Source organism: Dermacentor albipictus, chromosome 1 (genome assembly GCF_038994185.2).
Source record: "Dermacentor albipictus isolate Rhodes 1998 colony chromosome 1, USDA_Dalb.pri_finalv2, whole genome shotgun sequence".
NCBI classification, from domain to species: domain Eukaryota; kingdom Metazoa; phylum Arthropoda; class Arachnida; order Ixodida; family Ixodidae; genus Dermacentor; species Dermacentor albipictus.
The window spans coordinates 453,535,104-453,562,084 of record NC_091821.1 but is presented as its reverse complement, the minus strand read 5'-3'; the positions used below and the strand labels follow the sequence as shown (position 1 = coordinate 453,562,084).

General features: G+C 45.2%; 1 protein-coding gene across 1 annotated transcript in view; it reads left to right on the top strand.

Moving 5' to 3' along the window:
* LOC139054377 (rifampicin phosphotransferase-like) overlaps nt 1–26,981 on the top strand; it is a 73,819-nt gene that overhangs the window by 36,090 nt on the left and 10,748 nt on the right. The window contains exons 13-20 of the mRNA XM_070531288.1: nt 29–114; nt 3,241–3,303; nt 6,219–6,311; nt 7,103–7,162; nt 7,729–7,820; nt 12,668–12,731; nt 14,096–14,259; nt 17,672–17,750. Coding sequence (XP_070387389.1) covers nt 29–114; nt 3,241–3,303; nt 6,219–6,311; nt 7,103–7,162; nt 7,729–7,820; nt 12,668–12,731; nt 14,096–14,259; nt 17,672–17,750 — 701 coding nt within the window. The remainder of the gene's footprint in view (nt 1–28; nt 115–3,240; nt 3,304–6,218; nt 6,312–7,102; nt 7,163–7,728; nt 7,821–12,667; nt 12,732–14,095; nt 14,260–17,671; nt 17,751–26,981) is intronic.

The following is a 26,981-nucleotide window of genomic DNA, read 5'->3' as shown; positions in this document are numbered from 1 at the left end:
ACGCGGATTTCTTCTTTTCTTTTTGCAGCTCTCGACGCCGAAGTTTTCAGTGAGTTGGCTAAGATCTTGAGAGGCGCAGAAGCGGAGAGTGCTGACGTGCCGCGAATGATAAAGGTGAGCCCAATCGTGTGGCAGAACCCGTCCACACTGCCGATGTTCTTCAGCGGTTCTTTTCCTCAATTAACTAAACGGAAACGTAAAACTAAGGTAAAATCTTTCGAGCAGTTTTCCCTTTGCAATGGAAAATTGTAGCCTTGCAGATGAGCAATGTCAAAGCGGCTGGCGCAATCCCGCAATACAGGGTAGAATTCACAAAAGGAAATGTTGTCAGCCACCGACGATAGCACTATGCTGCAATAATTTCCCCTTCACAAATCACCTTTCTCCGCCGCGTAGCTTCAGCAGAGGATATTTACACTCGTCAGTGTTCCTGTGCTTCGAGCTATCTTATGATTCTGCTTCGCTTTGCGAACTCCGAACTCCCTGATTAGCATAGATAGTGGAGCGAGCACATAAAAACGCGTGCGCCCCATGTTGAATCCCCGCGGACCAAAGTAACGTTATCTTCAAATGCAATGTTTTCTTTATAAGAAACCTCTATGAGGGCACTTTCTTTGTAGTTTCCTCCTATACACTGGCTTGGTGAAAATATTTTGCTTTCAGTTCAGCAATTATCAGTTAATACAATCAACTCCAGCTTCTTGGACCATTAGGGCATTCTAGGAATTATCTGGAAAGTCGAAATGACAAACGGTGAGAAGATGAACGGATCCAAGTATTTTTTATTTATTGATATAGAGTGATTTCCTTTTTTTTTCTGCTCTTGTAGCAGAACTCAGGTAGCAAGAATAAACGCAGCGTTAGCGAGACCCTGCACAGAACAAGCGGCAACAAATGGTTTCACGGGCAGAAAGAACGTCGTTCAGTAAAATATAAAAGTAACTTTAAATAAAACAGATCAAGGTTATGCAAGCGGTAACACCGTCTGTTTAGCTTTTTGTTTTAAAGATTTTAGTAACGGCTTTGTACGGCCATAAGAGCTGCCGGTCGGACTAGAATTGGCTAAAATGGCACGGCTTCGGGTACAAGCTAAACGAGTTTCCCTTCCATACCAATGTATGGTTCCTCACTTTGATTTCCCTGTGCGTCGAAATTAAGCCCGAATTTAAGTTAACAGACGTCGATTTAACAGGCATCGACTGTATTACCCGAGGCTATTGACGTGTAATTTAAGTCCTGTCCAAATGAGAATCAGTAGTAGGCCTTGCACCAATAACATTCACGAAACATACCAGGGAGGTATTGTGATATTTCCCTCTCGCCAGTGGACGGGGCTGGAAGTTCAACCTTACACAACCAAAACAAAAATGTAAATCTTTCGCTGTAAAACTAACCGTACGTTGGATAAATGATAGGTTGAGTTCTGTGTGGTTAACAATTTGAACGGATCGGCAATACTTAATAATTTAGAACCGAATTCTCAAAGCTACAAGTTGGTAGGCGCTCTCGCAATAGGCCTACCACTTCACTGTTTTTTTTTTTTACATCACTCTCTTCTGTTTTGGCCAATGTTGGTTTTGCCTGTATCTTTATGAAATATCAGCAAGTCGCTCGGTGCGAAATGCGGCTCGAGTTCCTAAACATTTTTGATCGTGATTGTACGAAATTGCACGTGCGTTGCGATAAGTGTTGTATAGAGTTTCGGAAGTATGCGCGCATCAAGAAATAATCTCGAATGTCGTACGGTGACACACATACCATAGTAGAGGGACGAACTCGAATAGTGCATGGTTTTATAGTCGACAACTTCATTTGCTGCTGTTGTTGTGGTAGGTTCAGTGTTGCTTTCCTTCAGGGGTACAAGTTCACCTAAATGTGTTCACCGTTAGCTTCGTCGCAATTACTATACCTTCAGAACACATTCAAAATCTTGATTGGCGGATATGCGTAATGGTGAACTGTTCTAACGTATAATTTTTTTACAGGGAAGCTTTGCATCACTAGCTGAAACGTGCGTCCATCCGTCCACCCATCCGTACGTCAGTCGGTCGCCTGTACGCCAAAACTGCTCCGGCGCAACCCCATGCGCATGCGGGAAAAAAAAGAAGAAGGAAAGAGAGGTGCGCGATTAGCCAACGCCACCTACACTCTTCAACCAATTGCACCCTTTGGAGTGTATATTTGCCGCACAACAATAATAGTCATCTGTCTTGTCCGCATTTCGTTTCTTTAACGCTGCGAGCCCGGTAATTTCAAGTCACAAACGACATGCGCGTTATCAGCATGACAACGCATTCTCCACAGGAACTTAGCGAACGCAGTGTTTTCAAGAAAAGAAACGCATGCAAGACAGGTGACGATTATTGTTGTGCGGCAAATATACACTATAAAAGGTGTACAGCTGTTTAAGAGTGTAGATAGCACAAGGCCTGTTTACTCCTATCCTTGACGTCACGCTACCTGGTCAGAAATTTCCATTGACAGGGATGGCGTGATGAAAGCGCTGACATAAGAATTGCTGTTGCCTTCTTGGGAACATCCCGTTAGATTCTTGGCAGTCGGGTGGGGTAGCATGACGTCATAGATCGGAGTGGAAAGGCCTTGTGCTCTAGGTGATGTTGGATTAGCTGCGCCGGTAGTGACGTCATTGCAGTACGTCGCAGCAGAGCGTGCGCAGCATTTTCGTGCTGGCTCTGAAATGAGTAGGCCACGCGCGTCATACCTACACCTCAGGAGCAGGCAGATTTCGATCGGCAACGACGCGAGCAGAACCGAGAACGAACTCGTCTAAGCCGTGCCGATGCTGCAGCCCGGGCGTAAGAACAGGCTCGTGCAGGCGAACGGAAGCAGCAACTGCGTACCAAGTTTCCAACTGCCTACCAAGCAGTTCCTTTATGATCCGTTATGATTAACTCGGTGATAAACACTGGGGCCGAATGCTACAGCTTCGCTGGTTAGCCATACCTACCGAGTGCGTGAGCGGATATTTTTTTTAATAATGTCGGCCGCATAATTTCGACGTATTCGTTGCCAGATTCTACTTATTCCCTTTTGTTCTTGAAATTCCTGCATCTTTTTACTTCACGTGTCAATCAGAAATATGGCATCTCGCAGAAGTTCTGGCAAAACCTGGACAGCCCACTCAGTTTAGCGCATTTCTTCACATTGTGCAGCAAATGAAAAGTTAGAGATATTATTTTCAAACAGTTTTTATTGACCTTACGTTCGCGTTTACCGCAGGAACTGGGTCAAGTTATCAGGGAGTCTCCAGAAAAAGAGAAATTCCTCAAGATGACATCAGAGGTGGGTGCATTTCAAGAAAATGCATTGTGTTTTTGTGAAGGTGGAAAAAGAAACGAGCTCTTTGATGCAGCGTGTTTTAAAGGGGCTGCGGAATAGCACTAGTCCTTCTAAGCTACCTCAGAAAGCAAAGCTTCTTTAATTTGAAATGGCCCAACGAGCTTGCTTAGTCACTAGGGTGCTGCGCTGCTAAGCATTAGATTGCGGGGTCAAATTTAGGCGGCGGTGGCGGCTGCATTTCGATGGGAGCGAAATTAAAGAAGGCCCTTATATCATGCATTGGATGCACGTTCAAAAACCTCTCAGGTGGCCAAAATTAACCTGAAGCACCCCTGCTATGGCGTGCCTCATAATCATATCGTGGTGTCGGCACGTAGAGCCGCGAAATTTTTCACCTAAGATCAGGAGCCAATTGAATTATGCAGTCTAATAACTTGACTAAGCGACATACTGGCTATGACACATGCTGTGAAGATGGAGTCCAGAATAATTTCGACTATTTGGGTTATTTAAGGCACAGCTATATCTAGAAGTACACGAGAATGACCACATTCTCACCCCGGCAAAATGCAACTGCCAGCGCCGGCAAACAATACCACGACCTCGTATACACCACTGAAACTCCTTAGCCACTGATCCACTGCGTCGAGTGGTTGTTTAATTAGTACGCTGAACAGAAAATTTCAAAATCCATGCTCTCTTACAATAACTACGTATAATATAGGCAATAATTGCGCGTATTTTTTCGAATGCTCTTTTTGATGTGTGTGTTTTTGCAGTGAGATGCATTCGCGACATGGAAGTAGAACACAGACTGGAGTGTACTCCTGTTTTCTTGGAAAGAAGCATACAATCCTTGGAAGTAGCATATAATAGCGCTTGGCCGAAGTTTTTGAACAAGATCTGCGATGTAATATTCCTGACCATTTCAGTATGCCAAATGGACTGCCACTCGATGTGGAGTAGAAGGGGTAGGGGAGGTGCGGCGGGGTGAATTAGGTTGGGTTATGATTCGGGCCGAAGGTTCACAAGCAAGTGTCATCTGGCTTCTATGTCTGAAAAATAATGGACGGCCCTATTTGAACGGGTTTGTCCACTATGGTGTCTCCTGAATGTCACTTTAAGAAGGGCAACGTTTCAAGTGGAGGATTCATCGACGGCATATGCGTTCAAAACGTAGCTGTTAACATACCGTGGCTCAATATGTGTGTGTGGAGGTGCTTTAGATAACGTAATTACGTAAAATAACTGCATAAGTTGTGTGCTGCTTGGAATTTACAATGACATCAGAGGAATCAGAAAAAGCGCACGTTTTAACTGTATGCACGACGCGCATCCAATTCATGTGATTTCGGTGTCTGTCTCTCCCAATTCCCGCCCGCCACTAAAGGCTGTCACACATGTTATTTGTAAAAAAAGACAAAAACAAAACAGATGCTGTCTGGTAAGTGGGATCACACCACAGTCTGTTTGGTCCTGAGGCCAACGGTAATGTTATATGTTCCAGACTTAATCGTTTGTGTATGGCTAAGATTACGCTCATCATACGCAGGAACCTCGATCAGGAAAAATCGTACTAGCCGTTGTTGGTTCGCGCATGCTCATTTCATAGGTCATGCTCTAGTATTATATTTGTGCACCAGTTGCGCATTATCTTCATACGCAGGCACACTTCCAAGTCTATGTTGTACATAAGGGGTAAGTCACGAGTGCAGGAGGATTTAGAAATTCCGTGAGAGCTGAAAAAAAAGCCTTCCTATGCATCACCGACTAAAGAAGGCAAGGTGTTGCCAAGGAAAATAGAAACGGTTATGCTTGCTCGGTGCTTTAAGCTTATATTATCGCTTTATAAAAAAGCTTGTTCTGTGGTTACAAATTTGATGACATTTCAAATTAGGATTTAAAAATTGGTTCCATTAGTTAATAATGACGGCCCAGTCTCTATTTGTAATTAAGTCGTCACCCTCTTGTCACTGCAAATTGGCTCTGGAAAGTGGAACAGCGTACAAATACACAAATTGGTGGGAGTGACACACACTTTCATTCTAGCACCGACATTCGTTCTTGAAAACAAAAAAGATACTACAGAAGTCATCAGAATTGTCTACGAAGGCGTAAACATCCTTTCGCTGGGCTGCTACTTCGCTTTTGCTTACTTATGTAGCAATATATGCATGTCTACGCGTCGTTACCAATAATCTATTACTGCAGTATAATAAAGTTTACACGTGCTAACTTGCCCTATTATGTATTATTATTATTATTATTATTATTATTATTATTTGTTTTTCCTATATTTCATATCAACTGAGCCATACGACGTCGCAACCGCTTCTTTTTTTTTTCTTTGCCACAGCACAGATTCTTTTTTTTTTCATTTTCCTTTTTTAAGATCTTGACACAGCGACGGGAACGTCGTCAATTTTGCTTTCTTTTCTAGCGCTACCAATCATAGACGATTACACTATTAACCTATCTACTAATTAGCTATTCTATCTTTTCTATTCCATGTGGTCCCAAATCAGGCTTCTTTGAAGCAGACCAGTAATGTGAGAAAGATAGCTTTCAAGGGTGCATGACGAGAACGATTATTTCTTTCCTTCTTTTTTCTTAGAGTTTGCATTCCTTCTTTACCAATTATAACGCTATCAATCATCTAGATTTACACTATTATAACGATTGAAAGTCTTAACTTCGCTAGTTATGTATTTATTTTGCAGATAAAAGGTGTGACATTTTCCCTGTTACGGACGCACTTTACTGGGATATTCGCAAGAGGGTGCTTACGCATTAAAATAACTTATAACTTCTAAATCCTCATAGAGTATAAAATATGCCTGTGCTCCCAAATGTAATATGGTAGAAGCTGAATTTAAAAATTTAGTAATAATGAAATTAATTTTTTCTACACTTAACAGGAGGCATGTCAATGGCTCTCAATGGTAGAAAACGAATGCGGGAAGAAGTACCGGGAATTCATGAAGAAGCATGGCCACAGGGCGGTTAAAGAGGTACGTCAGCTTTGGTCTGTTGAACTCATTATTTTATACGACCCCTTTTGATCGGATACGTAATATAAGCCGAGCTTTCCTGCCGTATTTCCATACTGCTTTGATTGCACGCGTATTAGGGCCCCCTCCCTAATCGCATATGGCATTTTCATGGAAGTGTTACAGTGAAATTGGAAAATAAAGTTGTTCTTTGGAAAAAAGACATCAGAGAATCATTGATAAGTGACTGTGGTTGTTTTGATGCAGACAGCTCTAGCTATATAAACGTGCGCAACCTTTTCACCCTAAAGTTGACCCGGAAATGCGAAACAAATAAATACATAAATAAATAAATATTTAAATAGGTAAATAAATAAGTAAATAAGTAAATCAGAATATGTTGTCGGAGACAAGAAGACAACCATCTTTTACTTGCGATAACTTATAAAGATTGACCTTATTTGCGTCCTTATAAATTGCATGTATAGATTGATTAGGCTTAGCTGTTTTGTATCAGGATTTTATAGATTGCATTTTTAGAGCAAATTTAACGTTGCTGCGTGGCGTTCAACTCTCTGTGATGTAACAGGTCAGTTTTTGTTTTCATGGCCATATATGCAAGAGTCAAGCTGATGAGGAGGTGGCGTGACTTCATTATAACGATAATGACGACGACAGTTTCATCGGCGTAGACGCCATTGGGTCTGCATTTCATTGGAGAACTGCAAGGCAAAGCGAAATGCTAAATTAGGCTAAGATAAAAGGATTGCGTACTGGGGCTACCGTTTACGTGCTTTTATTTCTTTTCTCAGCTTGATGTCTACACCAAGCCATGGTCACTGGATCCTTCGTCGCTTGTCAAATCTTTAAAGGTAAGAAATGCATAACGTGCCTGCGACTGATAAAAAAACAATAGTGATGGAATTCATCATTCAGAAAAAGAACCTTCCGAGGTGAATATAGCTTCGCAAAAAATGAAAGCAAACGTTAGGCTACACTAGCGATTAGCATTAGACATGGAGTGATGCACACATATTTGCCCAGAACTCATGTTTCAAGGTTTAATGAAAGAGCAGCCACAGTAATGCAATGAATCATTTCATGACTGCTAAGTGGCATTGCGAGGTCCTGTATTTGAGGACCTTTATACCTCTACCTTTATAGGCCCTGAACGGCATGTAATGTTTGTTGAGCCGAAGTAACTAGAGCTTCACTGTTGTAACCACCAAAATGATGTGTTACTGGTGACTTGTACAAGACTTTCTGCATTTGATCTCTTTCGCAGCTCCCGTGTTTCTCGAGCGAGCAGGATTTGTTTTTTTTCTTTGCCATGTCACCTTTAAATAGTGCTTGCAAGTTTATCTGATGACTTTCCTGGTTGTCAACCACTATTCATTCAGAAAATTTTAACGACGGCTATCTCTACTACACTGTCTAGGTGGCGGCAGCATCTCCTCAGGTTGAGCAGAAGGCTTCATCTACTTCGTGGGACGTCTCAAAGGTCCCACATAAGCTGTCCACCTTTCAGAGGTAAGAGTAAAATTCGCGCTTGTATGCTGCTAATGCCGTGTAGTGAATGCGAATCAGCAAACAACACAAAGAGAAGTCATTTGAATGATGTTTATAATATGGTGTGAATAATGCAGTTATTTTCAGAATATGCATCTACAAAACAAAAATAGGAAAAGAAATTGAGCAAATGCCAGTAAGGACGCAACTTTATTGCGTCTGCATCCTCACTGCAAAAGATTGAGAATGTCTACCGCCGTATTCAGCGTACAAAGTTTACCAGAAGCGGTGACTCAGTGGCTATGGTGTCGTGCTGCTGAGAATGATGTGGCGAGTTCGATACGCGACAATGCCGGTCAAATTCAGGTGAGAGGTAAATGCGGAAACGATCGCTTATCGTGCTGTAAGTGCATAGTGCAGGACCACGGGTGGTGAGTATTGATCCAGAGCTCTAAATAGCGGCTTCACTCATAACCAGGTGTGAGGTTTTGTGACGTTAAAGCCAACGATTCTTTAAAATTTTCCGCCATAATCTTAGGCATGACCGGCCAGTTTCAGGCTATTTTCGTTCTTGTGATGGCTAGGCAAATGCATATTCCTCTGGGGGCAAGAAACAAGGCGGACAATCTATATACAGTATGTACACTATTCACCGAGACAAGTACACAGCAGGTCCAGTCACTGAAGCGTCGTATTCTTCCGCCTCAAGCGCGAGCTCCTCTTCCTCAACGTTGCGTAAAGCAATGTAATTAATTCACAACCCCCCCCCCCCCCTCGGGCGTGAAAGTGTGGTCCCTGTGTTTATTTAGGCCGAGCACGATCGCTAGCGTTTAGGCGGCCAAAATGAACAACCTCAAGGAAAGTCTGGATGGAGCGAGTAGTAGATGCGACCGGAGAGATCTCGTAGGAGACGTCAGTCACCTGGCGGATGACCTGGTAAGGAGCGGAGTAGCGAGACATAAGCTTTTACGAGACCAATGCTGGGGGTTGGAGACCATAGGAGGACAGGGTCCCTGGGAAAGTTGTCGGCGTCACGGTGACGACTGTCATAAATGCTCGTCTGTTTGTTCTGAGAAGCACAAATACGACGGTGAGCAACTTGGCGGGCTTTTTTTGGCTCGCGCGTTGACGTCGCAGGCACACTCAGGCATGAAATTATTAGCTTAGGCAGCACTGTATCGAAAGGCGATACGCGATATGGCATCGCGACCGCACAACAAATAAAATGACGATGTACCTGCAGTGTCGTGGGGAGGTGAATTCTACGCCGATGTAACAAAAGAGAGAGCAGTGTCCCAGTCACGATGATCATTAGAAACATACATGGAGAGCATGTTCATTACTGTTTGATTAAGCTAGTCAATAAAACCGTTCGTCTGCGCATGGTATGCAGCCCAAAGCTTGTGTTTGGTAAAACATGAGCGGTGAAATTCCGTCACAACCTTAGAAAGGAAGTAGATATGGCGGAGGGTAAGGAGTTGAAGAGAAGTGCCGTGGTGAAGAAAAATGTCTTGCAGAAGGCAGCCGGCAAGGTATGTTGCGCAGAAAGTTGGAAGGGCTTTGGTGATCGCAAACCGAGTTGTATCATCGCTTACGACGGCAACCCATTTCTTGCTAGAGTCAGACGGGAGGAAAGATCCGAGGAAGTCTGCATCAACACGATAGAAGGGTTCTGCCAGAATGTGACGAGGTTGAAGTCAATCAGCACTGAACAGAGACGATTCTTCCGGCTCTGACAGAACTTGCAAGAAACGGCACAGAAGCGAACGGATCAGTATAGAGCAGGCCGAAAGAATCGTAGCCGAACACAGTTGTACGAACGACATTCCTCGAGGGGACTAGACATTGATACATCCCGCAGCTGGGACAAAACGGTGGTACAAAAATTCCGAGGAATGGCAGCCAAGATATCAGTTCCGCCAGGGTGCATCCTCCTCCCATGTAAAGTATTTTCCTGAAGTAGGAACTTGCGAAGCGAGGGATTGCTTCACGCACATGCCAACTTGTCCGTGATATCATGCTTGTCTGGATCTCGGCACTGCTCGGTAGTGACACCAGCAATAGTCTGTTGGGTTAATAATACATAAGCAGACGCATTGGTCGCACGAACATCAGGACGGTCGATGGGGTGACGGAGCGAGCAGTCAGCATCTTGGTGTAGACGGCCGGACTTGCAGGCAACTGTGTACGGGCATTCCTGTAGGCATAACGCCAGCGACCTAGGCGACCGGTGGGGTACTTGGACAAAAGCCAGAACAGCACATGGTGGTCTGTGGTGGCTGTAAATGGCTGACCGTACAAATGAGGGCGAAATTGCGCCACTGCCCAGACAATTGCAAGACACTACAGATGGGTGATGAAATAATTCCGCTCAGCTGAAAGAAGGGAGACTGCCGGCGTATGCAATCACCTGGTCGTAGCCTCGCTGGCTTTGGCATAAAGTGGCACCAATTGTGACCCCTGGCATCAGCGCGGACTTTCGTGGGAGCAGACAGTTCGAAGCGAGCCCGAATGCGTGCAGATATCAGCTTGAGGTACGGCGACCGATACTCCGCAGCTGCTCCAAAAAGGTTGCGGACGGAAGAAACAAGATGAGCTATCTATTTACAATATGCACATAATTCACAGAGAATTCCACAGCAGGCTATTCACTGAAGCGTCGTCTTCTTCAGCTCCAATCTCGGGCTACTCTTTCTCAATGGTGTGCAGAGTATTGCAGCATTGAAAAGGCTTAGCGTATGCACCGCTGCTACGTGGCAGATGCCCTCGTAGAAATTTGTGAAAATTCTAGCTGTGAAGGCAACAGTAAGGAATATGTTTTCGCAGCATTTGCTGATGAGAAACGTGATTGGCTTTCGCGTATTAGCGTCACATGTGAGCCCCCTTGCTCTTCTGCTGGTGCTGGTGCTCTTCGCAATTTCGCAATCGCATGGTTTTGACAAGGCTGGTCGGCTGTACTCCTCGTTTGGTGCTGTAGGCTCGCCAACAAAGATAATTAGTGTTATTTTCTTTCCATCTTGTGGGGTGAATGCACAACTTTCAATTACGTGATTTTTCTATAAGCAAGAAGTGGAGGTACACTGAATGAGATAATGGACAGCAGACCCGATTTTACAGAGAGAACCGCGACAGGTGTTCCGTCGACGAGGATGATAATGGGCGCACAGTATTCTCTACCTTCGTCCTTTTCTGAGAAGGCGTGGCCTAGGGCTCTATGCAGAGAAAGGAATTCACCTGATGTTTCACAGAAGAAAACTAATCACGTTAGTGACTTCCACAGGGATGCTTGCTCAGTCGTAGAGGAATTTATAGTTGTTTCCGGAAAATGTTCTTAAATTCATCGCACTGTATATTTTACTCATTTTTTTCTGAAAATTTTACCAATTTTCGCAGTAACTGCAATTTCCAAATACCATCCAAATCCTGGAAAATCCTCCCAGGTGGATATGCGCCATCACAAAATTAAAGCGAAACAAAATGAAATTGACACAAGCAAAAACAGTACTGACGCGCTTGACACTGTCAGTTTCTGGTTTACTTGTCCTTGCCTTCAAATCGCTACGCTTACTGACTGTACCAATCCCCAACGAGCCTATTTAGCAAAGTGAAATTATTTGAAAGTTGCTCAGGTAAACACATCGCTATTAAAGCTTTGGTACAGGTGTGCTTATTCTAAGAAAATTCTGCAGAACTGCACTGTGATTTGCACTTGATCTGATTTGTTCTTAACTTGGCGAATAATTTTTATTGCAATTGAGCAGGCTGCAGATTAGATTGCTTGTCCTCAGGTGGGTCGCTTCTTCAGTTCAAGATGACATAGTCCCTCGCCGCCAGTCTGGCTCTGTCCGCCATTCGGTACAGCTCTCAAGGGCTACAGCGGGTGAACTGGACCTCCCACTGGCACGAGGCTGGTTAGGAAATGGAGTGTGAATATGTGTTGCGTTTGCATTCCCATACCATATGGTAAAGTGTTTTGGGCACTGGACAGTTTTGACACTTATAGTCGTAGTCCATTGGATATATAGCGTGAACTAATGTGGCGTGCGGAAAAGTGTTTGCCTGCAGTTGCCTAGTTGTGACTGCGTATTCCCTGGATAGGTGAGCGCTTTGGGCATGATGGATTTTCCCTCTATGTAATGCGCCAAAATACGCATGTATGCTTTGTAATGCCCACGTCTGCATCTTCTAAAGCGCAGTCTTCTGGCGACGTACCCAGTGGCGTAGCTAGGTCGTGTGGCACCCGGGGCCCCTAGTTATTCTGGCCCCCGGGGCCCCTAGGTATTCTGTCACCCCCCCCCCCCCCGGATGTAGCCGGCGGAAAGAGGGGTGTCTTCTGACGTATATGACACCCCCCTCCCCCCCACTGGCCCCTGCACCCGGGGCCCACGGCACCCCGGCCCCCCTGTTGCTACGCCACTGGGCGTACCCCTGTAGCTGTGTTCTTCGAAAGCGACGTACGCCGCTAGATTACCGGCTAAGGATTCTATTCCCGGGGTATAGAATACATATATTTCAGGGGGAGCTTTGATTCTGGCTAACCTGTGGAAGGCCTGTGTTGATATTCGGCCTACTTTATAATTTCTGGGGGCGGATTGCGAGTACTTTATAACCGTGATGTGTTGTTTACCCGTAGTCATTGTGGCAGGAATTAGAGTTCCTTCTGCACAGTCCATCTCTAGGGTTTCCATGCGACTTCATCTCTGTTGTTCGTAAACTGATTGTAAGCGCTGATCGCGTTTTTACTTTAAAAAAAAAAACACATCACTATGGACAGGCTGTTGTCTTCCATTCTTTACGCCCACTTCATTACGCTGTTTATTCTGCAAAAGTAAGTAAAATATCCAACTACATACTCCTCACTATTGCAGGGTCTTATTGAAGTTCGTGGCGCCCAAGGCGCGAGCTGCCGTGGAGGCGCGAGAGGTGGCAAAGGTGAGTTTGATAACGTGGTAGAAGCAGAAATATTTTTATTTGATGCCTATAAACTGATCTAATTCACCAAATAATAGGCTACTGCAACGGGCAACGGCTCATAAATGCCATAAGGTGATTATTGTGGGTTGGTTGTATGCAAGAATGGCTTCACATTTATCCAACAGCTGAATCACTTCAGCGTTATCATCTTCGGAGCCTGTGTCCCACGCTGTCAACAACAGCTTTCACCATTTTTAAGGTAAACTAGTAGTGATAAGCTAAAAAAATTTGGTGCAAAAAAAAATCTAGACTAAGGTAAAGACGAAGCACCTGTCATGTGATGTGAAACGTGTTTTTATGAGCTGAGGAAAACAGAACCTGCTTTCCATTGAAAACGTCGCAGTTTTGTCCGAAAGGCGAAGTATAGATTGCGATAGCAAATTAATACACAGCTATACGAAGTAAGGATAGTAATCTTATTGGCTGTATAAACTTGAAAACATTTTCTTACTGACTAAATTACCAAGCATGCTGTCAGCGCGCACACGCAGACAGCATAAGGTATTCTTAACACATCATAAGACAACATTCAAATTTTGGTACAGCTGGGTTCTTCGAGCGTGCGCTCTAAGGATAGACAGATAGCAAGGACAGGAAAGGCAGGGAGGTCAACGAGACGAGCTCCTGGTTTGCTACCCTACACTGGGAGTGGGTGAAAGGGGGATAGAAAGAGGGAAAAGGGGGAGAGTAAGCACTGAGTGCGTGTGGGAGGGACACTATACACAGGAAAACTATAAACGGTCTCTTAAGCCGGTGCACTTCAAAAATTGCACTAGTGCACGAATCGCTTTTCGTGCCTGTGATGAGTGTGGCCATGGTCCGAGCATCGTTGACTCGGTGAACGTTCTTGAGTCCATTCGGTGTAAAGTTGCCCGCCGAGAGAGGCGGTGTCTGAAGCTGTTGTGGTAAAACATCAAGGTACCATGGTCACACCCATAGCTTTATTTTGACGAGGTTTCACGCCGCCTCCATGCACGGAATGCCGACTCAACGCCATCTCGGCAGAAGCGGCGGTGGTTGGTTTCGTTATTTCATGTTTTTTTACCTATTTATTGTTTGTTTATTTATTTATTGTACCCTCCAGGCTTTACAGCATTGTACATGGGAGGGGCATAGAAAGAACACTTACAAATTTGAAAAAGAGCACGTTACACAAAATAAAAAAGCAACAGAAAGAAGTGAATGAAAGACAATGGCATGTTGACATAAGGTATATGGAATTACGTGATGACACACAGGTCATTGCGCTATGAACGCATACTGGGACGCCATGTTTTGGGCTCTGTCTTTCGGGCAATGTTTCGTTCTTGTATTCCACGCAGTCTGCGGCGGTGCGAGTGGTCCACCAACTACGGCTGCTCTGCCACCAACTGTCGCTGCGCATGGTGCACGAAGGAAGACTACCTTCACCGGAGCTGCTCTTCTTCCTCACCTATGAAGAAATCGGCATTCTTCTGCGCACAAGGACCCCGGAGCTGGTGCTCAAGTAAGAAAGAAACCTTACAAGGGCATCGACTTTATTGATTGCGAATGAGATCAGTGTCCGGTTGGCAGATCAAATTTCTCTTTATCCGGGTAGTTTTGTTTCGACAATGAGACACTGGTTTGAAAAGTAGACATTTCGCCGGTATTTCTCATGCAATATTTCCTATAGGTCTGTTGCATATTATATAGCCGTCAGCACCACTCCTCTAGGTTGCACAAAAAAAGTGGTACTCCTGTTACCTAGGCAACCAATGTTCTCCCCACGGTGTTTGTAATGGTGACGTATGATGTCAGTGATAAACGTTGAGGAGAGTCTCATCCCGCCGCCTAAACCCGGTATCGTACGCCTACTGTCTGTAGAAATAATAATAATAATAATAATAATAATAATAATAATAATAATAATAATAATAATAATAATAATAATAATAATAATAATAATAATAATAATAAACATTCTAGCAACATCCACTATGGTTCCTTTACACAGTATTGGCCCACTATACGTATTATTACATTGTCTCCGAGATCAACACACATTAGTCGGCGAGAGAATAATAAGCTGCTTCGTTAAATATATGCTAACGCACGTGTCATCAGGCGTGCAATCATTCGTCCACTTCCTAGTCCTGCCCCCTGTTGACTATTGCCACGCCCGATTCCTCCTAACATGTTTCCTTAACCCCATCACCCCTTCCATTTATTTCCTTTAAAACACTCACGACAAATTTGTTCTCGCAGTTTTTCGGACCAACGGTTCATTGAGTGAATGATTGGATCGCCGGCAATAAGCTAATACTTATTAAGATATTGGGCACCTTATACATCCTACATGGTTCAGTCAAACATGCTGAGCCTCTTTACCAGGCTAATGGGTGGGGTCCTTAATATGTTGTTTTTCGCGCAGCGTGGACAAGCAGGTGGAAAAGGGATCCCTTTAGGTCAGCAACAGTGAACTCGCCGGAAACACGGCGACTCACATGAACAGCCTAAATAAGAACGAGTTGAGACGAATAATGTGAGGGATCGAGGGCGGAAAATGTTAAGGGAAGCCCCCGCACAGACGAGGGCCACTCGTGTGTGTTGCAGACTCTCTCGCCATTGGAGCGCTTGAGCGAGACAATGGCAGGGGATCTGCATTAAAGAGAACGAATGAAGGGAAGTATCCGAGGAGCTCTTAGAAACGCGTATTAAGAAAAATGGGAGAATGCAAGTCGCCAGTATCATCTTGCTTTTAATCCACGCCAGCAGGGCCCCCTCAGTCCGTCATCTCCACAGACTTGGCTGCTCGCTGGGATCGCGACACCAGCTCTTGCTGGTCACGCAGGCCCGAGCTGGACAGCATGGCCTCCCGCTATTCTGGGGCAACATTTGGGCTCGGGGTATGGTGGGCGTATTGGGACACACCTAGGTGGAGTGATAAATGGATGGCTACTCGCTGTAGTGTGGGCGTTTGTAAGCGTAAAGGTTGGGGTGAATATTGTCACTGATGCGTGTGTGCGCCTGCCTAGTTAGGGCATGCTGCTAGAGATGGCGAAACGCGTCTTGCGTATCAAATAGGCGCGTCGACGCCGGCCGCTGCGCTTCCTTTCTGTGTACGGGAGCATTGTATTTCCCAGCGTAAGCTGTTGCGGGCTCACTCCAGTAGCCGCTACAGTTGGCGATGTTGTCCGCCGCTGCCGCCGGTGTAAGTCGCAACTATCGCCAGGCTACCTGCTATGGTGGTTTGGCCAAGAAATGGTTGCAGTGTCTCAATGAAGAAAAAGATTATGGAGACGTATATAAAAGCTAGAATGAAAAACAAGTATAACGTACTAGACTAAACCAAGCAGGTTGGGTGACTGTGTGTAACCGCCCCTTTTCAAAGGGGATGCCAATAAATCACAAAAATCATCCTCACCATTATACTCCCATTGCGGAACTAGTCATGCAATGTGACATGCGCGCCTCGCAGCGCCGATACTTGCTCAGTTTTCGTTGCAGTTGCACATTATTACACCAGGTGTCACGCCATGTCGCAGTTGCATATGTAGTGGTAAAAGGTAGTTTGTATTTCCTATCATGCATGTGGCTCCTAGCCACCATAGAGGGTTGGCCAGGAAATCGATGGAATGTCTTGAGTAAGAAAAAGAAGTTTAAGAATTTGTACGCAAGAATGCTAGACTGAAATACATGTATAGAATACATGAATAAATCAAGCAAGCTAGATAACGGTTTGTCACAGCCCCGTTTCAAAGGCGATGCTAGTAAATCATCAGCAACAGCATCGAATCCTGGCACTTATCATGCGATGTGACATGGACGCCGTGTAGCGTCGATACGCGCAGACATAATAGCGCAGCTGCGTTGTGCTCCACCAGGTGTCCCAACATGTACAAGTTGCATGTAGCAGTTGCAGGTTGCGTTTCCGTGTAGCTGGACCTGGTTAACTCAAGCAAGCTAGACGACTATTTGACCCCCCCCCCCCCCCCCCGTATCAAAGGAGACGCAAAAAAAAGGCATCATCAAGTACGTCGTTTCGTGCCAAGGCTCAAAGGTTGTGACATCCGCGCCGCGTAGTCTCGATACGTTTGTTTACTCTTCGGTACACTTGGTTTTCTTGGCTAACACCATCACTCTCCTGGGGTAAGATCGAATCATGGATGGGAAAAATAAATATTTCTTTTTTGGTGGCATTTTGTGCCAAATACACATGATTATAGTTGCAACAAATGACACAAAATCTGCATTTCATAGACTAACACAAATCGCCATCAAACATTTATGTCAGATATTTTGGGGCTCAGCAAAGTTCAGAACGTATACATTACTCAACTACGCCTTCTCTCATTCCAGTTGTAGTTCGAGATTAATGTACTGCAGAACCAAATTATATAAAGCCTTAAGGATTTAGGTGTTAGCCATGGAGCCGACGAGCACGCTGAAGCATGTAAAAATTTTAGAGTGAGCGTAAATTCCTAGAATACGATTCTCGGAGCACAGACATGCTAGAAGAATTCTTCAAACTGATACTGTGTAGAAACATGACTGCTACTAATATTTTAGTGCAAACATTCCAACTTACTGCATTCAACAAAAAGTCAATTATTCAATTGTATTTATTTGAGCTCCTGACAGCGATAATTATCATTTCACTTTGGGTCTCTCTGGCAAGAAAATGTATCTGCACAGGTGCTCTTCGCGTGCCTCCCAGGCTCCAATTTTAAGAAAACCATAAAAACTAATTTTGAACACACTGTATAATGTAATCGTCGAGCTTATAGAGGTCGCTCAAATGGAAGAGTGTCTTGACCTACTGTACGCACAGTGACAGGGTGAAAGTGACAAGTGAAATAGGGTGGGCAGCAACTATCAGTTTGGGCGTGAGTGTGCTTTGTGATTTTCTCATTTGACATTAGGTTCCACTTTTCTAGGGCTCAGCGACGCCAGAAAATTTACGCCGTAGCCGACAAGGACCTGTATCCGTCCATCTTTGTCGGTATCCCGAAGCCGGTAAGATATATATTAAGATATTGTCGCGAAAGACTGAGAGTAAAGTGTGTTTTTAATGCACTCTGTGTTGTTAACGTATGACGTGCACAAAGTTTTGGATAAAGGCGATGGGCACCTGAGATTCAATTTCGAACAATTGATGAATGCTGTGCAGTGATACAATGAAATACCGGCTATTTCCTGTATTGTCAATAATATAAAAGCGTGAAAATATGTATATTAATATTTGTTTTGAACACATATACACAGTAAACAGGAAAGGTAAAGCGAGGAGCATGCTGGCAACTGCCACCGGAAGGGGCACAACGCCTTCCTACTCTTCTGAAGAGAGGCGACAGCAACACAGAAATGGAAGATAGGAAGGAGGGGAGGAAAGAGGAAAGGAAGAGCAACAGGACAAATCTAAATAGTAAAGTAGAACACAGTACAGATCAAACCCAGTAGGGCCGGTCACTGAAGATCACGCTACTACAGAATGTTGAATTTTCACGCTACAAACGTGAACCTAAGTTATTTAACTCTTGAAAGGTAAGTAGGACACGATGGGCCTGTTCACGTTTAGACGCGCAACCAGTGGGGTATAAACATTCCTCGAGTGTCGCACACCGCAGGCCAAGGAGATGATAGTTCCTCACCAGCGACATGCGCTGAGCACTGAAAGCGGGACACTCAAATATAAGGTGCTGAAGTGTCTCGCAGCAGCCACAAGACGTACAGAATGGACTTGCCACATGCCCTTGTCTGTGTAAACGTTCATGCACGCTCACACAACCAACCCTCAACTTGAGCTGTTGTGCTCTAGCGCGACGAGGCAAGCCTCGACCGCGGACACGGGGCGGGAACGTTCCATTTGCGACGCGCTTGTCTGCATGCTAATAACAGCAGAAACGAGACAGAAAAATGATCAAGCCGACTGCGTATGGTCTCTGACCGCAGACTTTTCGCAGAAAGGACAAAAAGCAAATGACTGATTTAAGTTATTTACATTTCACCGGAAGCCTTAAAGCAGATTTATTGGCTGACTCCAGGCACATTGCGTGGCACTGTCCTGTCTCCCATTGATTTAGGCATCTTCGCTACGAAAATAAAAAAAAGAGAGGAGAGCAGACTTGTGCGACATTGGAGAATGACAACCCAATTTCCCGCTAAGTTCTTTCTGTAGAGCAGTTTTACAAGGAATTTCAGGTACCTGTAAGTCAACCACATACTTTAAAACGTTGCCTCATAAGATGCTGTTGAGCACTTGCTTAAGTTAGCAAATTTAAGAAAAGCCACATTTCACCCACGTTCATATAGCACATGAAAACAAGACGAAGAGGAGGGTTACGTAATCATTTACAAAATACAAAATTAGGCGATAAAAGGTTTTGCCTTTGGAATCGTCTCCTCCATCTTCACGGCGCTTACATAATCATCTCTCCTTTAACCGCATATATGGAAAAACTCAATCATTCAATTCATCTGCATTACCTAAAGCATTTAGGCTCTGAAATGATCTTCCTGACAACTTAATCTTTTTTTTTCTCACCCATCTCGACGACCAACTCTGGGCGACCCAGCAGGCCTACGAAGCGGCGAAGAGGCAAGACCTCGACGTCCCATCGTGGGAGGCCTAGGCCCAGCCGACTGAACTGCTGGTGCTCATTAAAGTTTACTCTCTCTCTCTCTCACCCTGGAGAGGTAAAAAACACCTCTACCAGCATTTATTGCTTTAGTATTGCCCTAATTACGGTTTTCTGCTGTGCTACTTCTTCAGTTGTGTAGCGTTCCTAGTTAAAGGACACAATAGACGGAAAGTATTGCTGTGTAACTGGCGTCCATCTTCTCTACCCTTTTATTCTCATTTCCCTCTTCTTTTCTTCTGAGCCCAGACCCCTGCGCTTCTTCATCTTCTATTCCAAGGCTCATACCACTTCACCTTCCAGGTTTTTTTTTTTGCTAACCCCTCCTGGGGTAATACATGAAAACGTTTCCAATCGAAGCACATTCAAATTAGCCACGTTCGCCAATGTACCACACAGTCTTTAATATTCTTTTCTGAGTGGCTGTCTTTGTCACAGAGTAAGGACCATAAAATTTGGCACTGGATTCTCTTACTCCTTTCCTAACTAGAATGAGGTCGGTGACTTGAATATCTGGGATATCTGAGCAATGTCTCTTGTCCAAAATTTTTTTTCACTCGTTTACAGTACCTCTCCTCCTGCTATTTCTGTTTCTTCTCCTCGAAGATCTTGACATTTTCTAACAGCCCCAGTTCACGGTCCGCCTGAACAATAGGAGTTTCCCCTGAAGAAGCAAACTGTGGGCTGCATCCCAAGCCACTGGTGTAGGAGCGATTGTGATGTCTTACAGCTGCTTCTAAAGAGCATTTCCAACCACCAGGCAAACTATCGTACATCCTGATGAATTGTTTCACATCTCATATAGCACGCTCTGCAAGCCCATTCGCTGCGGGATGGTATGGCGCACAGAATTGGATTGATATATTGTAGTCTCGAGCCCATCTTGCTAGCTTTTCACTGTTGAACGCTGCACCGTTGTCACATACAATCGTCCTGGTTGTCCTAAACATATCCTGTTCGAGAAGGGCGATGACACTTTTCGCATCTTCTTTTCCTGCCCGTGCCGCGACCATCCTGGTGCATTCATCTATGGCCAGAAGGAAAGCTTGCGTTTTTCGGACTCCTTCTCGTTTCTTATTTAGCTCGGCAAAATGCAGGTGCATAACTTCAAAAGGCACGTTCGAGTGGCAAGGCAGTATAATGGCATACGTAGGCTGCTTATATTTCACTTTGTTGATTTGACAAATGTGGCATGAACGAACGTATCCATTGACGTCTTCTTTCATGTGAGGCAACGCAAATCTCTTGACTAGCTTGTTGTAGGTGCGCCAAAATCCGTCGTGTCCTCCAGATTCTGCGCTATCATGGTACAAATAAAGCACCCTGGAACCAGCGTTGGCGGGACTTGATAGCGACCTTCCATAAAAATCAATTGTTCAGTGCCTTTCCACAATTTAATTTCATTAATTTCTTCCGATTGTTCGTTGTTGGGCTGTGTCATCAGTCTAGACAATGCATCTGCATCAGTCAAAAGGGGTCCAGGTCTGTGGGAGATGGTGAAATCGAATGGCTGCAAATAGTTCACCGATCTGGCGATACGTCCCTTAGGCTGGGTCATATTCAAGAGACGAGTGAGGGCCTGGTGATCGGTGAACAAAGTAAACTTCGCACCTACTAGGTAAGTACGGATGTACTGAATTGATTTAAGGACTGAAAGAGATTCCTTTTGAGTAGTGGTGTAGTTGACTTCAGGTGGCTTGAGGGTGCAGCTGTAGTAACCTACTACGTGTCGCTTTTCTCGGCCGGATGCTTCTGGACATTTATGGTACAAGACTGCTGCTGTCCCATAGTGTGAGGCGTCGGCATTCAGTTCAAAGGGTAAAGTGAAATCTGGTATGCGTAGAATAGAGTCAGCAGAGATTCTGTGCACCAGATCACGGTAGACTCTCTCACATTCCTCATCCCATTCAGATGGAACTTCTTTCTGCGTTAGGCGCGTGAGGAATCTTGTTTTGATGGCAGTCTTTTATGAAAGGTCTGAGATGTCGTGCTAATCCCCAAAGCACACGCAATCAATGGACTTCATATGGTTTTACCAGTTGGGATATCCTCTCGACGGACTCTTGTTTCGTGCTTTTGGTAGTCCCATCAAAGACTCTGCCAAGAAACACAACTCTTCTTTGAAAGAACGCACTTTTCTTAAAATTGACCTTGAGGTGTGCCAAGCCCGAGGCATTTAATACCTGGGACAGGTGTTACTGATGCTCCGCCTCTGTTTTGGAGAAGACGATAATATCGTATATGTACACGTTACAAAAGACACCTAGGAAAGGCTTCAGGACTTCGTTCATAATCTTCTAGAACCACGCTGGTGAGTTTTTCCAGCCGAAAAAAAGCCGGTTATACTTGTACAGGTGGAAGGGCGCGATAAAAGCAGTGTACATTTTTGTTTCTTCGGTTAGCGGGATCTGCCAGAAACCTTTGCACAAGTCAATACATGAAAAACATCGGCAACCACCTGTCTCATCTATAATCGTGTCTATCTTCGGCATGGGAAATGGTATAAGCTCTGTATGTCGGTTGAGAACCCTGTAATCTGTGCACAGTCTGAAAGTTCCGTCTTCTTTCGGCGCAATAGTTACGGGAGAGGCGAAGGGTGACACCGAAGGCCGGAATATATTGGCGTCTAGCATCTCCTGCAATTCCTTTTCAACCATATCTTGCGCTCTCTTGACATGTTATAAGGTGATTTCCGGATGGCGGTCTTGTCGGTTAGTCGGAAAGGCCCCTTGTGTGACGTCATCAATGGTGGATAGCTTCCTATGCATACCAGTTCAGGATAGGTCGTTGCAATATCCTCCGCGCACTTGACCACTCGCAGGTTAGCTTTTCTATCCGGCTGTGTCTCTTGCCTTGATAGTCCTTCCAGTAAAACCGCATCGTCCTAGTATACGTTGATTTTTAGTTTCTTTATATCTGGTCTGGATAGCAGAAAGTCATACGTCACCCCCACAATCACCAGTACTTCACTCTCTATTTCATGACCTGGAACTCGATGTTTACTGAGGCCCATTGATTATGCATTGTCACTTTTCCATCGTAGCCTTGCACCCGTAGTACTCTTCCATTATGCAGGTGACTTGCATCTACCAGCTTGGCATTTATTATAGACACAGAAGCACCGCTGTCAACCAAAGCCGTCATACGTCTGTTTCCCCCTTTGTTGTGGTCTCAGTTGTGGTCATCGGGTCGGACTGATCCCCCTTGTTTATCAGTTTTTTGTCGTCGGAGCCTCTTCATCGTCCGAAATTAGGGGGACAGAGTCGCTGTTGACGTTATTTACCCGACCTCTGGGAGAGCGCCAACCCAAGTTCTCTGCGCCGCCTGCAAGGCGGCGCGGTTCTCGCTGATTACGGCTTGACCAATCCGCGCCGGACCGTGTGAAGTGACTGCTTGAGCGAGCGCTTATATTTTCTTCTGAAGTAAATGTTATGTCGTGAAGGCACTCCAGGAGCCCATCCATAGTTTTAGGAGACCGTATTTGCACTTGATTCAGGACTTGCGAGTGCAGTCCGTGCATTATTAGAGCTTGTACGGCAGAAGGTGGAAGCATAGGCTCGGCCAGCTTTAAAAGGAGGCGTTTGTCAAAGAAATACTCGACGAGGGAGCCTTGCTTGAATTTGAAATTAAGCGCGGCGTCTCATCTTTGCACTGGGTTGCTTCGGAATGTCGTCAAAAATTTTTTTCTTTCCACTGATTCCAAGAGTTGCGAGCCTCTTCAATAATGTGCAAATCATACTACTTCCATGCAACACCGCCTAAGTAACTACGCATGTTAGTAATCTTGTCCTCATTAGAGTGCCAGTTGTTCTTCCCAGCGGCATATTCATAGAATTCAAGCCAACCTTCTGGACTTGAAGACATGCCGTCGAACGCATCGATTTCTACCGATGCGTTCGACCCGGCCATGGCGGCCGCATTTCGATGGGGGCGAAATGCGAAAACACCGGTGTGCTTAGATTTAGACGCACGCGAAAGAACCCCAGGTGGTAGAAATTTCTGGAGTTCTCCACTACGGCGTGCCTCAAAATCAGAAAGTGGTTTTGGCACGTAAAACCCCATAATGTAATGTATTTAAAGGACACAATAGACGGAAAATATTGCTATGGAACTGGCGTCCATCTTGATGATGATGATTAATCCTCAATAAATGGCACAAACCCACTTTGGGGGATAGGCCACGAATCGGGTGGTAATATGATTGAATGAATAAACGAATTTGGTTAATAAATAATTAACACAAAAAGTAAAATAAATATATAATCCACGATGAAAGAGAAACTGTGAATACATCTTGTCTACCATTTTATTCTAACTTCCCCCTTCTCTTCCCCTGAACCCAGGTTCTTGCGCTTCTTCATCTTCTATTCGAAGGCTCATACCGCTTCACCTATTACTCTTAAGTCGAAATCCATTGGGGTTTCCCCGCACAGGTTCGAATCCTGTCGGCTGCGCCAAAATAATGTAGCATTCCTAGTTAAAGGACACAGTAGACGGAAAGTATTGCTATGAAACTGGCGTCCATCTTGTCTGCCCTTTTATTCTCACTTGCCTCTTCTCTTCTCCTGAACCCAGACTCCTGCGCTGCTTCATCTTCTATTCCAAGCCTCATACCGCTTCAAGTTGTTTTAAATGTTTTATTTTTGTGCTACTGTTTCAATTGTACTCGTTTATCCGTCCATGTAATTTTCGCATTGGCTTTGTTGTTTTTTAATCTCCGTGTTAATATTGTTACGTTGAAGGGAACGAAGAAGTTGGATTGGCCTAGACGAAGTCTGGCAGTTGCCTGAACGCCATATTCGCCAGTTGTAAATATACGTTATTTTACACTCGTGGGCCTGCTTTCTTCCTGCAACATTTTGGTGGAAGGTGCGGGGTACAATCACGGAACTTCGCAGCGGACGTCATCTACCTGCCGCCACAATGGCAAATCAACCGACACAAGCGACAACGCCTCAGCAACCCGTGCCAACGGTCATACTCACTCATCCGCGGGACCCAGGGACATTTTGTGGCACGGAGAACGCCGACGTCGAGGACTGGCTTACGATGTACGAACGAGTGTGCGACAACAACAGGTGGGATCCAACAATGATGCTAGCAAACGTCATATTTTACCTAAGAGGAACTGCGAGGCAATGGTACGACACACACGAAGCTGACCTAACGAGCTGGGATGTCGGCAAAGAAAATATGCGAGACCTGTTTGGCAGGCCTGTCGGTCGTCAGCTGGCGGCAAAAAAAGAACTTGCGTGTCGCGCTCAAACGTCCACAGAATCCTATGTCGTCTACATACAGGATGTACTGGCCCTCTGTAGCAAGGCTGATAACAACATGACCGAGGCAGACAAGACTGTGGATGCAATTATAAAGGAGCGCCGGCGCTTCGAACAAGCGAAGGGCCGCCGCGTCGCTCAGACTTTCGACCGATTGCCCAATACCGCCGCGACATCTTCTTGCGAAGACCCGCCACGCTTCGTTCAGCCCACAGGACCAGAAGAAATCACGCGCATCGTTCGCCGTGAGCTTGAGGCCATGGCTCCGGCTCCAGTCCGTTCTGACTGTCGGGAAAGCGTGCCCGCTATCTCTCTTATACAAGCGGTCGTTCGGGAGAAAATAGCAAGTTTGGGCATTCCATCTCTCTGCTCGGTCCGCCATACAAACACCTACCATATTTCTCCGGCTGCTCGCTCCCAGACACAAAGCTTTCCTCCCCCTCGTCGCAACCCAGCTGACTGGCGCACAGCGGATGATAAACCTATCTGTTTTAATTGTTCCGGTATCGGACACATCGCCCGTCATTGCCGCAACCATTGGTCGTCGCCTCCTCGCTGGTCCTCTCCGAGTCACTACCGCCAAGTACCAGACAATCGTACTTTCTCGCCCTATACGCCGACTAGGAACATCAACACCGACAGTGCTCCACCAAGATCCAGCCGCTCCCCGTCTCCGCAAGGTCGTAGGTCCCGTTCGCCTCTCGTTTACCGCTCTTCGTCCCCTTCTGCAACGGGTCGCTTCGCTTCGGGAAACTAGGCGGTGCAGCTTCCGGAGGTGAAGCTGCAACTCCGACCCGGCCCACAAATCCTCTGTTGACCCTGCCTACATGTGGAAACCTACTGGACATTGAAGTTGATGGCGTCCCTGTTAGATCTCTCGTTGACACAGGAGCGCAGCTTTCAGTTATGAGCGCTGCTCTCCGTCGAAGGCTCAAAAAGGTTCTGACACCCGCCGTACCGTGCACTGTGCGAGTCGCCGATGGGAGTACTTCACCTGTCCTGGAATGTGCACAGCACATGTGACCATTGGGGGCCATGATGCCGTTGTTCTATTTATCGTCCTTGAACACTGTCCACAAGACCTAATTCTCGGCCTCGACTTCCTTTCGAAACACTCTGCCCAAATTGACTGCTCCGCAGGTGTTGTACAGTTGGATCTGCCGCTTCCTGCCAACGCAACAACTTGTGTTTCACACCGCTTATGTTGTGCTGAGTTTGCAAGGCTGTCTCCACAAGCGGCTACAAATGTCCTCCTGACGTCCTGTCCTCCCGTACCTGATGGCGAGTACGTCGTGTCGCCGCTTACTGACATGGTTTTGTCGTGCAATATTGCCCTACCGAGCACCTTAACCCGGATCCGCGAAAACTGCGCTCGCGTGCCAATCCTCAATTTTGCATTTTCGTCGCGTGTGCTGCCACACGGTTTCGCCATGGCGCATATCACTCCTTTGGAAGAATGTGAGATTTCTTCTTTGACCCCTGAATCCTTCGTCAGTACCAACGGCCAGTTCGTACTGACTTCGCCAGTTCGCCAGTTGTATTCGCCAGTTGTAAATATACGTTATTTTACACTCGTGGGCCTGCTTTCTTCCTGCAACACTATGGTGTTTTTACGCGCTTTTTGAATCAACTTTGTGTTTCTTCTGTTTATTAGCCTTTTACCATGTCTCTTGTACCGTTACTCTGGCTTATTGTTTCCCACTGTATCTCTATTGATATGACCCACACCCAATGCTCTTTGGGGCTTGTGAGGAATAAATAAATAAATAAATAAATAAATAAATAAATAAATAAATAAATAAATAAATAAATAAATAAATAAATAAATAAAAATAAATAAATTAATAAATAAATAAATAAACAAAAAGTTCAGCTTTCTTCACACGTTAGCCCTTAATTAGCCCTCTCTTCAATGAAAATGACTTGGTTCGGCACACACTTCTTTCTAGACACTGGAAATCATTGCCTACATAACGGCCGTTTAACGCTTTGTTGTGCATGACCAAGTTAAAAAAAGTTGTTCGTTATCTCGCCGCGTTGCACCCTTGTCCTCTTGATACCGATATAATACCACGCATTGCCCTGAATTTTTAATTTTCTGGCAGATCGATTTTGTTAGGACATAGCGCGAGCTTACTGACCGCTTCATAACTCGCGCCTATAAATCTCTGGAACGCTTTTACGAGCAATTTGCCAGCGAGCCCGCGATTGTTGTGCACGATTTAACCTTTTTGTTAACCGTCACCCATAACATGGTCCATAGGCTCTGCGAATACAGAACTGCTTTGAACTTTTGTTCTTCCAGGTCAGCAGGGAAATATTTAAAGTGCTTT